Below are 13,239 nucleotides of genomic sequence, written 5' to 3' on the forward strand. Positions count from 1 at the left end.
TAAAGACTTGCTGGAAAATAAAACTCCAAGGTGGCTGTCGCCAATGGAAGCTAAGGCAGTTAAAAAGTTAAATATGGAGTCCAAGTGGCCAAGATACTGGGAAATTTTGGAAAAGGAAGGGGACAAATTGAGATTGCAGAGTTTTGAGAAATTAAAAGGGAAGGTGAGAGATTGGTTCCACTACCATCAAATTAATGAAGCGTTTAAACTGGACAGTAAAATTGGCTTCCAGGTGGAAAAATCAAAATTGGAGACAGAACTGTTAGAACCCAGTACTAAGAATTTGTCCAAAATGTACAATTTGCTGCTGAAATGGAATACACAAGATGAAACGGTTAAATCGGTCATGATTAAATGGGCTCAGGACATTGGTCATAATATTTTGTTTGCTGATTGGGAAAAGTTGTGGACCACCGGGATAAAATTTACGGCATGTAATGCCTTAAGAGAAAACATTATGAAAATGATATATAGGTGGTACATAACCCCAGTCAAGCTTGCAAAGATTTACCATGTGCCTGACAACAAATGTTGGAAATGTAAAGAAACTGAAGGTACATTTTTTCATCTTTGGTGGACCTGCCCGAAGATTAAGGCATTCTGGGAAATGATCTATAATGAACTTAAAAAGGTATTTAAATATACTTTCCCCAAGAAACCAGAGGCCTTTCTCTTGGGTATTGTCGGCCAAGGGGTGTTAAAGACGGATATAACTTTCTTTATGTATGCTACAACAGCAGCTAGAATACTCATTGCGAAGTACTGGAAGACGCAAGAACTACCCACACTGGAAGAATGGCAGATGAAGGTGATAGACTATATGGGCTTGGCAGAAATGACGAGCAGAATCCGAAACCAGGGAAGAGAAGCAGCGCAAGAAGAATGGAAAAAATTCAAGGACTATTTAAAGAAATATCATAAAGTTAATGAAAGTTAGAATGATGTTGGACTGGAAAGTAAATGGTTACTATTAGCAATGGTTAAGACAAGGAAAATAAGGAAGAATAGTCTAAATTTAAATTAAAATAAGGGAAGATTTGCTGAACAATCGATAAGAATTTGGAATACAGAAAGGGGAAGCATGAGGAAGTCGGGGAAGATAGGATATGAAATTAGGGTATGAAATGATACATGTTTTTTTTGTTTTGTTTTTGTTTTTGTATGTTTATGTTTGTTGTATTGTGTTTATATGGAAAAATAAAAATATTTAAAAAAAAAAAAAAAAAAGAACTGGAGCTGTTCTCTGAGAAGCACAACCAGGTCCAATGAGAAATGCAACAGTTCATATAAAACCAGCTCCTTCTGCTCAGACTTAGGCAACATCATTACAGCCAGGAGCACAGACAGTAAGAGCTTGTGTATGCGCTTGGGTGCAACACCTTTGCTCCCCTGTGGTTTCTCCCACCTCAAGGCATAGCCACACTGCAAACACACAGTGGAGTGGGCTTATTGGTTTGTTTCTGTTATACTGTGCACTTTGTGTTCTCGTTTTGTATTTTTATGCTGTGATTGTTGGACAAAGGGCAGTATACAAATTTAATAGAGGAGGAGGAGAACCCCAGCGAGTGCTAAAGGCCCCCAAAGAGCCTGTGCTCACTCTGACTGCTTGGACTCCCAATTATTCTTTAAATGGCACCAACTCGCTTTCTCTCTTCCACCTTCTGTTTTCCCCCTGGATTTGCTTCTCCCTCGCCCACTGCTAGTCCCTGTTCTCGACTGCCACTATGCCAAAGTCCATTGCAACTGAAACAACCACACATTATTCCCCATGCTGCCGTTCCCCTGTTGCTTAAAGGTAAAGGTAAAGGGACCCCTGACCATTAGGTCCAGTCGTGGCCGACTCTGGGGTTGTGGTGCTCATCTCGCTTTATTGGCTGAGGGAGCCGGCATACAGCTGGCCATGTGCCCAGCATGACTAAGCCACTTCTGGCGAACCAGAACAGCGCACAGAAACGCCGTTTACTTTCCTGCCAGAGCGGTACCTATTTATCTACTTGCACTTTGACGTGCTTTCGAACTGCTAGGTTGGCAGGAGCAGGGACTGAGCAACAGGAGCTCACCCCATCGGGGGATTCGAACCACCAACCTTCTGATCGGCAAGCCCTAGTTTAACCCACAGTACCACCCACTTCCCTTCCACTGTTGCTTACCTGCTCCTATTTTAGATTGGGATTCAGGTGGCGCTGTGGGTTAAACCACAGAGCCTAGGACTTGCCGATCAGAAGGTCGGCGGTTTGAATCCTCCCGATGGGGTGAGCTCCCGTTGCTGGCGGGAAGGTAAACAGAGTTTCCATGTGCTGCTCTGGTTTCGCCAGAAGCGGCTTAGTCCTGCTGGCCACATGACCCGGAAGCTGTACACCGGCTCCCTCGGCCAATAACGCGAGATGAGCGCGCAACCCCGGAGTTGTCCGCAACTGGACCTAATGGTCAGGGGCACCATTACCTTTACCTATTTCAGATTAGAACATCATGCATGTAGATGATGCTAAGCCACCATAATAGTAGCATTAAATGATTCTATAATCACATTGCCTTGGATCTTAAAATAAGTGTAACTTAAGGAAATTCCTGGAAGAAGGCTTCCTTTCCCTTTCACTCCTTTCCTTTGCCCAGGGTCACATTGGTCAGAAAGGCCCCCGAGCCCCCTAGAGAAGCTTTTCAGGGGTGGCACAGAGAAGAGAGGAAACTTTCCTCAAATGAACTTCCTTAAGTTTATTTATTTTAGGTTTCAAGCTACTGGCATTCTGACATGCAGGCCTCATCGGTGGAAGCTGCAAGGGGCAACATGAATTCTGCACACTTAACTGCAGCAGCAGCTTAATAGTGAGACCATTGCTGTTGTTACTCTTTCATGTGCAGGTGTATAGTGAAACAAAGCAGAAAAGTATCTTGCCCCTCAAGCAGCACTGAACAATTTCACAAACATAAAATAAGAGGTTTGAGTGTTAATAAAGCAACAGAATATAGCAAATGAATAGATGCCATTTCCTTCCCGTGGGGGGGGGGGGGGCGGCGGAGGGATAGGAGAGGACGAAATTTGCTCAGACCTTTGACATGAAGCAAGTTAAGGATGCTTGTGTTTGTATCCAAGAACAAAGTCTGGCCTCTTTCTACTGTGACATTATCGCCATCTTGTGGTTGGTGCCCAGTAAGCCAGCTGATGTTCTTTGACCAGAGTCCACAAAATTTAAGAGGGAAGGTGCTCTAAAAATGAAACAGAAAGCAAAAATGGTTAGCAATACAAACTTGGGGGAGGGGCATGTTTAGCTAGGTAGATCATGGGATCTTTCTTTGGCGTGTCCTGTCCTCCAGGTGATGCAGTCATAAAGTCAAGACCAAAGGAAGAAATATGAGCGTAAGATTCTTAATCTCAAGGTTGTGGGTTCGTGCCCCACGTTGGGCGAAAGCAGTGCTTTTTTCTGGGGGCACTCAGGGCTACACATTGCTGGCACCTTTTTTCTAGAAGGAAATCACTGGGCAAAAGATTCCTGTGTTGCAGGGGGTTGCCCAAGATGATGTTTGTGGTCCCGTGCAACTCTACAGTTCTATGATTCTATGGTCTTATTTTGCAGAAGACAGAAGTATGAACTGCAGGTACAGCAAATCAGATCAAGGGTCAGCCAAACTGACATCTCGTCAGAGCATCCAGGAAAGGCCAACTATCAACCCTGAGAAAACCAGGAAACAGAAAGAAGGAGGTGGAGACTGAGATGCCATTCCATGCCTCAGTTCACAAATCAGCTCCTTCAGCTCCTCTCCTCCCTCATATTCAGAAGAACTAGATATTATCCATAGGTGGAGGGCGGGAGTTAAAATTTTGTTGTGGTGGTTTTGTTTTCAAAATCGGTATCTTAAAAGACAAACACAAATGGCCTCATTTATTTTATGGTTCTTAATGACAAACCTAGACAGCATCTTAAAAAGCAGAGACATCACCTTGCCGACAAAGGTCCATATAGTTAAAGCCATGGTTTTCCCAGTAGTGAAGTGTGGAAGTGAGAGCTGGACCATAAAGAAGGCTGATTGCCGAAGAATTGATGCTTTTGAATTATGGTGCTGGAGGAGACTCTTGAGAGTCCCATGGACTGCAAGAAGATCAGACCTATCCACTCTGAAGGAAATCAGCCCTGAGTGATCATTGGAAGGACAGATCGTGAAGCTGAGGCTCCAATACTTTGGCCATCTCATGAGAAGAGAAGACTCCCTGGAAAAGACCCTGACGTTGGGAAAGATGGAGGGCACAAGGTGAAGGGGACGCAGTGGCGTAGCGTGGGTTGTCAGCACCCGGGGCAAGGCAAGTAATTTGCGCCCCCTAACCCGTGGATTTGCGCCCCCTAACCCGTGGATTTGCGCCCCCTAACCCATGGATTTGCCCTAACCCCAGATGTTGCGCCCGGTGCGGCCCGCCCCCCCTGCACCCCCCACGCTACGCCACTGAGGGGACGACAGCTACCAGCATGAGTCTGACCAAACTGCGGAAGGCAGTGGAAGACAAGAGTGCCTGGCGTGCTCTGTTCCATGGGGTCACGAAGAGTCAGACACGACTAAACGACTAAACAACAACAACAAATGGCTGTTGTGAACTGCTTTGGGGACACTAGTCAAAAAGTAGAATACAAATCTGGTAAACAAGCTCTGAAATATACTTTGCAACTCTTGTCCATACTCTAGAAACATGCTGTTAAGTCTGCTGCAAGGCCTCTGTGTGGGAATGCCATTGAAAACAAACCAGAAACAGCAACATGTGCAAGGCTCATGTCCCAACTGGGCCAAGGGGCAACTTGCACAACACCAATTTGAGTTCAGCTATTATGGTTGCCTGTAAGTGTCTAAGCCCAGTCCAAAGTGTTGGTGCTTAAGTTCAATGTCTTCTGCTATAATACTTCCCATTCTTTCAAATCTGCTGACAGGACTCTGCTCCAGATTTCAACCTTCACCTACATTAAGTGGAAAGATCAGTCCATGTATTTATCATCCATCCCTAAGCTAATGTTGTGAACCCACTGCATCCCATTTGCACACTAATCTGTAGGGGTTTTGTTGTTGTTCTGCATATTTTATCACAAAATATGCTGTTTAATTATGCATTTTATCCCAATGTATGAATTTCTAAGTGCATTTCACCCACACTTAAATATGGTTTTTGAAACAGGAACTGTATCATTGAATTCAAAGAAATGAGAAATCAGATTAATATATTCCAAAACACACATTAGTCTAGGAGGTGCAAAGCTGTATCCATTCACATCAGAATTTACTGAAACAGAAATGCATAAATGCTCCTAACAAGAGTAAGGAGCAGTGACTTCTTTGCCCTGGTGGATGCAATATTGGACACATTCCCCACTCCTTCATCACTGCATGAGTATGCTCTGCCCTACATTTCACTTTCTTCAAATTCCAGTTTAACAGGGAGAATTCCTAAAATTAATTTCAGCATGCAGTTTGCTGCAGCTTTCATTTCACTTGAAGCAAATGTTACTAATATGTACAGACATTTTGACAAAACATTTGATAAAACAAGGTGTACAGACAATTAGATAAAACATTTGAGTTATTTGACTGTATGGATAAAATTGTATAAAGATTGCTTTGGTGCTCTTGTGACACTCAAGTGAAGTGATAAACACACAACACAAATATGTATATACAATACCATTCTTCTGAGATGTAGCAAGTGCCGCAGGAGACAGAATCGGGATTCAAGATGACCTTAGCAGATTGGAGAACTGGGCCCAAGCTAACAAAATGAATTTCAATAGGCCAAATGCCTGGTTTTACACGTAGGCAGGAAGAACCAGATGCACAAATATAAGATGGCTTGCCAGTAATGCATCTGACAGTGATCTAGGGGTCTTAGAAGACCACAAGCTTAACAGGAGTCAACACTGTGATGAACCTGCAAAAAAGCTAATGCTACTCTAGGCTGCATCTACAGAAGTATTATTATAATTTTCCTTTACATTTGTATACTTCCCATTACGTAAAGATCACAGGGTGGTTCACAACATAAAAATACGGAATTTAGTATAGTAGACTGTCCAGATCAAGGAAAGTCAGACCTGCTCTATTTCACCTCAGTCAAACCACACCCGGAGTCCTGTGTCCAGTTCTGGGCACCTCTGTTTAAGAAGGATATTGAAAAGCTGGAAGGTGTGAAGAGGAGAGCAACCAAGATAATCAAGGATCTGGAAACCAAGCCTTATGAGGAACGGTTGGGGGAGCTGGTTCAGCCTGGATAAGAGGAGGCTGAGAGTAGATATGATAGCCATCTTCAAATATCTCAAGGGCTGTCACTTTCTGTTCAGCAGAGAGGAAAAATGGGCTAAGTAGGGAGAAGCTAAACTAGGAGAAGCCACAACTGAGAAGCATAAAGTCTGCAAATCATCTTCAAAATTGCATTGTGGGTGATTTGGAAAAGTTTGAGAACATCACCTAACAATTGCTAGTTACTAAGTAACATGTAATCCTATTTCTTTCTAGTGTTCAGTAAAATACTGAATGAAAGGGTGCTTTTGTTTATCCTAAATGTTACTGAGAGTTGAATTCAACTTACGATTCCTGTTGGTTATTTCCGCCCCTGCCCCCCCCCCGCCCCCCGTTCCTGCCCCCACACACCAGAATTGGATTTGGATGGTGGGGTGAACCCCTATAGCAGCACATGGGGAAATTGCCAGAAAATGCAGCAAAACATCAGCACTCATTAGCTCAGTCCCCTCCCAGCCCCCTCACACCAATCTGCCTGTTTATAAAACCCACCAAGTGATAGCAAACTTCCAAGCCAACGTAAATGAAATGAAAGTAGTTTCTTGGTGGGGCTCTGTCCAAGCAGCAATTGTTGCCACATACAACAGAACTGAAAGTCATCATCACCCAGATTGTGTCTAAATCAAGAAGCCCTATTCCCTGTTTCCCCAGAGAATTGATATAAATAAGATGGGAGGAGTCACGATACAACTGGTTGATTAAAAACCCTATAGGGTCAGGCGAAGCTACGTTGAGTCCACTGTCTCTGTGGGAGGCTTCTGGGAATGGACACGGAGTGGAGATTTTTGTGCAAGTCTGAGAGTGTGTCCACTACACATTCGTACCTGCACAGCTGAAGCAAACATGAAGAGGGGGGTGAAAAGCAGCTGTGAACCCACAGAACTACACTTGTGGAAGAAGTGTGTAAGAGGGCGCTGCCTATACGAGATGGAGACAGCTGAACTCAACAAGGGCGAGGTACGTATCTGTCATCATCTTCAGTAACACTGTCCAAAGGCAACAGGTGCAAGGCAGAAAATTGCTCAGTAGCCAAAGCCTGGTATGTCTCTAGGCCATTTGCATTCCCAATATTTGGAGGGCATCTCATTAGTAGATTAACAGGTGTGAAAAATAAGAAAATAGGTGCCATTCCTGGAATATTGCTGACTGAACTAATTGTTTGATGTGGCTTCACGATATGACTTGGGGAACACTGATTATAAATATCAGCTCAGACATGCCTAAGGAAATGAACACCAGCCCAGCCTAGGAGGGACCCTCCATTTAAAAAACTTAAAATAGTAAAGACCCTACTCTCAGTATAGATGCAAGGACTGATGGTGTAGATGTCATAGAGCAGGGGTCGGCAAGGTTTACCTCGCCCGGGTCAGTTCACTCCAGCAGAGATTCCTCCGTGGGCTGGATTGTGTGCGCGCATGAATGCATGCACCTGCAATTTCCAGCATCTGCATCTGCGCAGACACAATTTCCGGCGCAAAGGAAGCGAGTCCCTGTGCTCCGCTGGTTTAGTGCAGCATGCAGGGACTCGCCGAGCAAGCAGCTCGGTTCAGGGGCGGCTCGGGGGGTGGTTAAATGACCCCCATGGGCCTTAGGTTGCTGACCCCTGTCATAGAGCATATGGAACATTACAGATGTTCTGTGCTATTTATTTGTCAGCATAACGTTTCCTGCAAACCCTAATTCTTTATGGCGAAAGAGCATTGCATTGACTCCATTTTGCAGATGTAAACCTTTCTGAGAGCATACACAGGAAACCATCTTTCACACATCCACACTACTGAAATCAATAGGCTCTTGAACCTTAGTAGAGTGATATGCAACATAATTGAATAAAAAGAATAAAGAAACTATTTTAGCTCCTCCAACTAGCGCCACACTTGCTGCACCATCTTTATAGTTTAGGCTAGACAAGTTTTTTGAAACACTCTATTTTCCCCTGTAATTAGCTGTGGTCCACAGCAGGAGGGACAAAGTTGTTGGGGCAATGGGAAATCTTTAAGTAATATATATATTACTACTCCCTCGCCCAGCCTTGCAAGCGCAAACAAGTGAAACTATGGAACATTAAAGCCAAATCACAGAGACTGACATAACACAACACAGCCTCCCTGCCGTCCCTGTTGCACTGACAGATTGCCATTTAACTAGCAAGCATGGAGCAAGTGTTCCTGTTCCCAGTCACCAGTGAGGGACAAGGTTAACATTTTAAGTGATGGAATGCAGTGTATATATTTCCCCATGCCAGAGACCCCGGACTCCAGCTCCACCTTTCAGAACACTTAATTTCAGTGATGGAATACACGGTGCGTACTTTCCAGGCTGTGAACTCTTGACAGCTCCTCAGATTAATACACCAGAGAGATTTGCTTTCCCCTAGCCCTCCCCTTACCCACCTGAAGGGAAGCAAAATCACATCTTCAGAGATGTCAAAAGAGGGAGGAGGGGCTGGAATTGGCTTCATTTTTGTTGCCAAGTTGCCTTTTTTTCAAGGAATGTATTCACAGCCATCTGCTCTCATTCTTCCTAGAGGAGTGGCCACCACCACATTCTTGCAACAATAGAAATTATTATTTCCTTAAGGACACAAAAATATTTACAGAAACAAACAAAAGTTGATTATCTTTAGCTCTTAGGGAAATGTTTTTTGAAAAAGCGATTTCCTAGTGAAGAAGCAATTAGGAAGGCGAACAGAACCATAATTTAAAAAGACGAAGCAATTCCTGCGTCAACCTCCCACACTCTCCAAGTACGTATGTATACCTTTGGGCTTGTTAACAGAAAATATAAGCAACAGATACATTACAGACAAAATATGCTTATGTCTTCCAGTGCTCTGATCTATAAAGGATGCTCACCAGGAGCGGCAAGGCTGCTAGTGAATCCTTCCAAAATTATTTGGAGCAGGCAGTTTGCAAAAAGCATTGCCATAGCCATCACTATCTCAAACATTGTTTTAAAGCTGGCTTGGGCATCTTGTCCTGTGCTCAATTTGATGTTCTGCTTGGCCTGGTGCTCAAGAATTTTCTCTTCCGTGCAGTCTGAGGCAGGCAGGAGCAAAGGTGGGGCAAGGCTTAGCCCCTTAGCCTGATGGATCACAGTTTGAGCAGGTCTGTTTTACTTGCTTCTAGGATGTCACAGAATCATTGCACAACAGTGCCTCTGCCACACACTTTAGCACATTAACATAAATGGGTTGGAGGAAGACACAAACGAATGGTTTGTGAAGGAGTTAAGATTTGCAGGGTGCACTCACAAGTTATCTCCTTCAGAATGCTTGACGCAAGACAATTTTCCAACATGGATACATGATGCTATTGTGTTAAACTTGCATGTGGTCATTTGGGCATTATTATTATTATTATTATTATTATTATTATTATTATTATTAAAAGCCTGTTTTTTATTTTGATAAATGTCAGCATAGGAAACGTTCAACATAGGGGCATATTATTCAGAACTGTCATCTATGTACTATTTCCAGTTTGACTCTAAAAGGAGCTATTGTAAGATCGAGGGGGGTGACACTAGATTTATCAATCAGCAGAAAGAAATCTCATTGCTGATTGTGGGGGGGGCGTGGCAAGCAATTGTAGCTCCATATTACATTATTCGGGAAATACGGTACTTCTTGGGTATCATTTTTGTGACGACAATAGACCAGTTGGATTAATAGATCATAATGAGTGCTGCATACCTCATTAGCTCCCCTGTTGCTTTGTTTAGTGCCATTGTTGTTGGAGAATTTGCCACCTGTATACACCTCTAATATACCTAGTGCCCTAGAATTCCACATAAAACCAAGGGAATATTTCTCGCAGGGGATGGGGTAGAACCAGTTCAAGCAACTCATGCTTAGGCCCCCAATTCTAGGCCTTGCTTGTGTATACAAATACTCCACTGAAGTTTATGGGACCCTTTTCTTTCAAGGACTGGGGTGGTTATTGCCTCAAAGTCTTCCATTCAATATCAAGCACACCACAGGATTGTACCTACAATACAGAAAAAAGGAACATTTTCTTCAAATCTGCACTAGTGCAGCCTCCTGGGCTCTAGTGGAAGTTGGTCTAGTGTGTTTGCTACGGGACTGATGAATGACACACTCTCCTACCAGCCATTATTGGATAAATCTATTTACACAGAAAATATTGACCTGGACCAGTGAAGTGGGACTGGAAACAGAAAACTAGTAGGCCCCAAAGGTAGAAATGCATTTCCAGCCAAGAGTGTTAGCAACTCAAGCCCATAAACAACAGCACTATCATTAATTACTCAGACAGGGGCAGCTAAAAATGCAGCAGGAAGACTCCAAAGCCAATGTGGAAATAGTTCTGCTTGCTGATGAGCTGGGGAGGGGAGTGGGCAGGTCTAGGTCACCATGAGCCAGTTCCTGGGCTGAAGAGGCTAATTTGCACATGGGCAGAAGCAAAAGGGAAATCTAAATCCTGGATGAGGAAGGGTGGGAAAATTCACTCGGTATGGAAGTCAATAAAGCAGCTTCGAGACCCAGGAGGTAAGGCTTGTCATCCTAGAGGTAATTAATTTATGAAATAGAACATTGTGGGGGAAGATAAAAACTGTGTTGTGTGAGACTGTGAAGAAAGTGGAAGATCCTTACTTTAACACACTCTTCCCCTTTGCATAGACGGCAAAGCCTGAATTCAGAAACCAAGATAAAAATTCTTCTGTGATGTGACTGGCTGGTACAGTGGTACCTCTGGTTACGTACTTAATTCGTTCTGGAGGTCCGTACTTAACCTGAAACTGTTCTTAACCTGAAGTACCACTTTAGCTAATGGGGCCTCCTGCTGCTGCCGCGCCACCGGAGCACGATTTCTGTTCTTATCCTGAAGCAAAGTTCTTAACCCGAGGTACTATTTCTGGGTTAATAGAGTCTGTAACCTGAAGCGTCTGTAACCTGAAGCGTCTGTAACCCGAGGTACCACTGTACTAATAACTAAACAGAGATCAATAGCAAAAGACATAGCTGGTTATTTTAAACAAGTGTATTAAACTCAGTTCCTATTTACCTGCCATTGACATTTTTGCTGCTGTATAGGCTCTCTGGCTTGCAGTCCCTCTTTTCCTCAGAGCTCCCTCATCTGCTGTCCACTCCCTTTTTGATAACAGCTTATGGCTTACCTGTCCGACACCCATTTCCCTTTCTCTCTTAAGTTTAGAAACAAGGTGAGTAAGAGTGGGGAGACATGACTGAGGTGTGGGGAAAGTAGATAGGCCTTGTCAGTGCTAGGAAAAAAGGTGCCGGAACCAGTGTGGTATAGTGGTTAAGAGTGGTAGACTCGTAATCTGGGGAACCAGGTTCACTTCACTGCTCCTCCACCTGCAGCTGCTGGGTGACCTTGGGCCAGTCACACTTCTCTGAAGTCTCTCAGCCCCACTCACCTCACAGAGTGTTTGTTGTGGGGAGGAAGGGAAAGGAGAATGTTAGCCGCTTTGAGACTCCTGAAGGGGAGTGATAAAGCGGGATATCAAATCCAAACTCTTCTTCTTCTTCTTCCATGAACACCTCCCTTGTTCTCTTATAATGGCAATGGAGCCTACCTGAGAGGTGCCAAAACGGAGTTCTGGTGAGTTCTGGCTGGGGGAAAAGCCCTGGGCCTTGTAGAACTTGGAACCATTCAAAGAGCTGCATGCTGGAAGATTCGGAACAAAAGAAAGTGCTTCTTCACACACAGTATATGTTATGTACTGAGTTGAATAGGATCCAAACTGCAGCAGTCTGATTGGTCCTAGAACAATAGGATTCAGAATGCAGCAGTCTGATTGGTCCTAGAACAATGCAGCAATATGATTGGTTGGCAGGAACCACCCAATCATGCTCCAGATAGAAGTGAATCCACAACCTGATTGGCTTACAGTAGAATTCCGGAATTAGCCAATCATGTGCAGCCCATTGTGTAAATAATGTATATAAAGCAGATACCTTGAGGGAACTTTCATTCATTCCTCCTCACCACTATGAGCTGAATAAAGAGCATGAAATCACTTTGCGACTCTGAGTATATTTCACTGGCGACGAAGGTGGGATCCCGCTGAGCTGACTGCCACACACAGCACCGCAGCACCGCCACCTGCCGCACCGCTGCCTCGCACCGTGTATCCAGGCTTCAGCTCCGGGACACAAGGAACTCAGAATGGCAACCGACAGCAGCTTCTCGCCGTTCAACCCAGCATCTGGAGACTGGGAAGCGTACGCCTCCCGTTTCACCTTCCTCCTAGAAGCCAAAGGGGTCACCGATGAAGAAGACGCCAAGAAGAGGGCAATATTCTTCAGCATCTGCGGAGAGGAGACGTTTGAAATCGCCCGGGCTCTCCTTGCACCCGAAGACGTCGCTACTGTTCCATACAAAACAATAATGGAACAGCTGAAGGGGCACTTTTCGCCACAGCCCTCTGTGGTGGCTCGTCGGAATGCCTTCTATGCAAAGCGGCAAGCCCCTGGGGAAACCATAACTGGGTTTGTGACCTCTCTCCGCCAAGCTGCCCGGTTCTGCAACTTCTCAGAGCTGGAGAACATGCTTCGTGACCGCCTCGTCGGTGGCCTGAAGGATGAGAAGCTGCAACGACGCCTCTACGCTAAGAAGGACCTAACGTTCCAGGTCGCTCTGGAGGAGGCCCTGGCAACGGAAGCTGCCGAGAGGTCGACGCAAGAGGCATGGCCGAGCCAGCCGTCCCAACCGAGGGTCCACCACGAAGACCTCACCGACGACTCAGGATCCAACAGGGAGGAGGTGCACCGAGTACAGCAGCGCACTCAAGCAGCCTACATACCACAGCTGCCTCGACGAGAAGCAGGGAACTGCGCAAGCTGTGGAGACAGTCACGAGAGGAGGACCTGCCGTTTCCGCAACGCAGAGTGCAGGCAGTGCAGAAAATTGGGACACATCGCCCGGGTGTGTCGAGCTCGGCCCACCCAACGCCAGGCATCAGATGACCAATCCAAGAGCCCCAGGT

At 45.0% G+C, this 13,239-nt stretch overlaps 1 protein-coding gene across 2 annotated transcripts in view; it reads right to left on the minus strand.

The window, feature by feature from the left end:
• The window catches only part of PKHD1 (PKHD1 ciliary IPT domain containing fibrocystin/polyductin), a 238,340-nt gene that overhangs the window by 147,886 nt on the left and 77,215 nt on the right, over positions 1-13,239 (minus strand). For both annotated transcript variants that reach the window (XM_083606347.1, XM_083606348.1), the window contains one exon: positions 3,048-3,204. In XM_083606347.1, the coding sequence (XP_083462473.1) occupies positions 3,048-3,204 (157 nt within the window). The remainder of the gene's footprint in view (positions 1-3,047; positions 3,205-13,239) is intronic.

This window comes from Podarcis filfolensis, assembly GCF_964270895.1.
Source record: "Podarcis filfolensis genome assembly, chromosome: 3".
NCBI classification, from domain to species: domain Eukaryota; kingdom Metazoa; phylum Chordata; class Lepidosauria; order Squamata; family Lacertidae; genus Podarcis; species Podarcis filfolensis.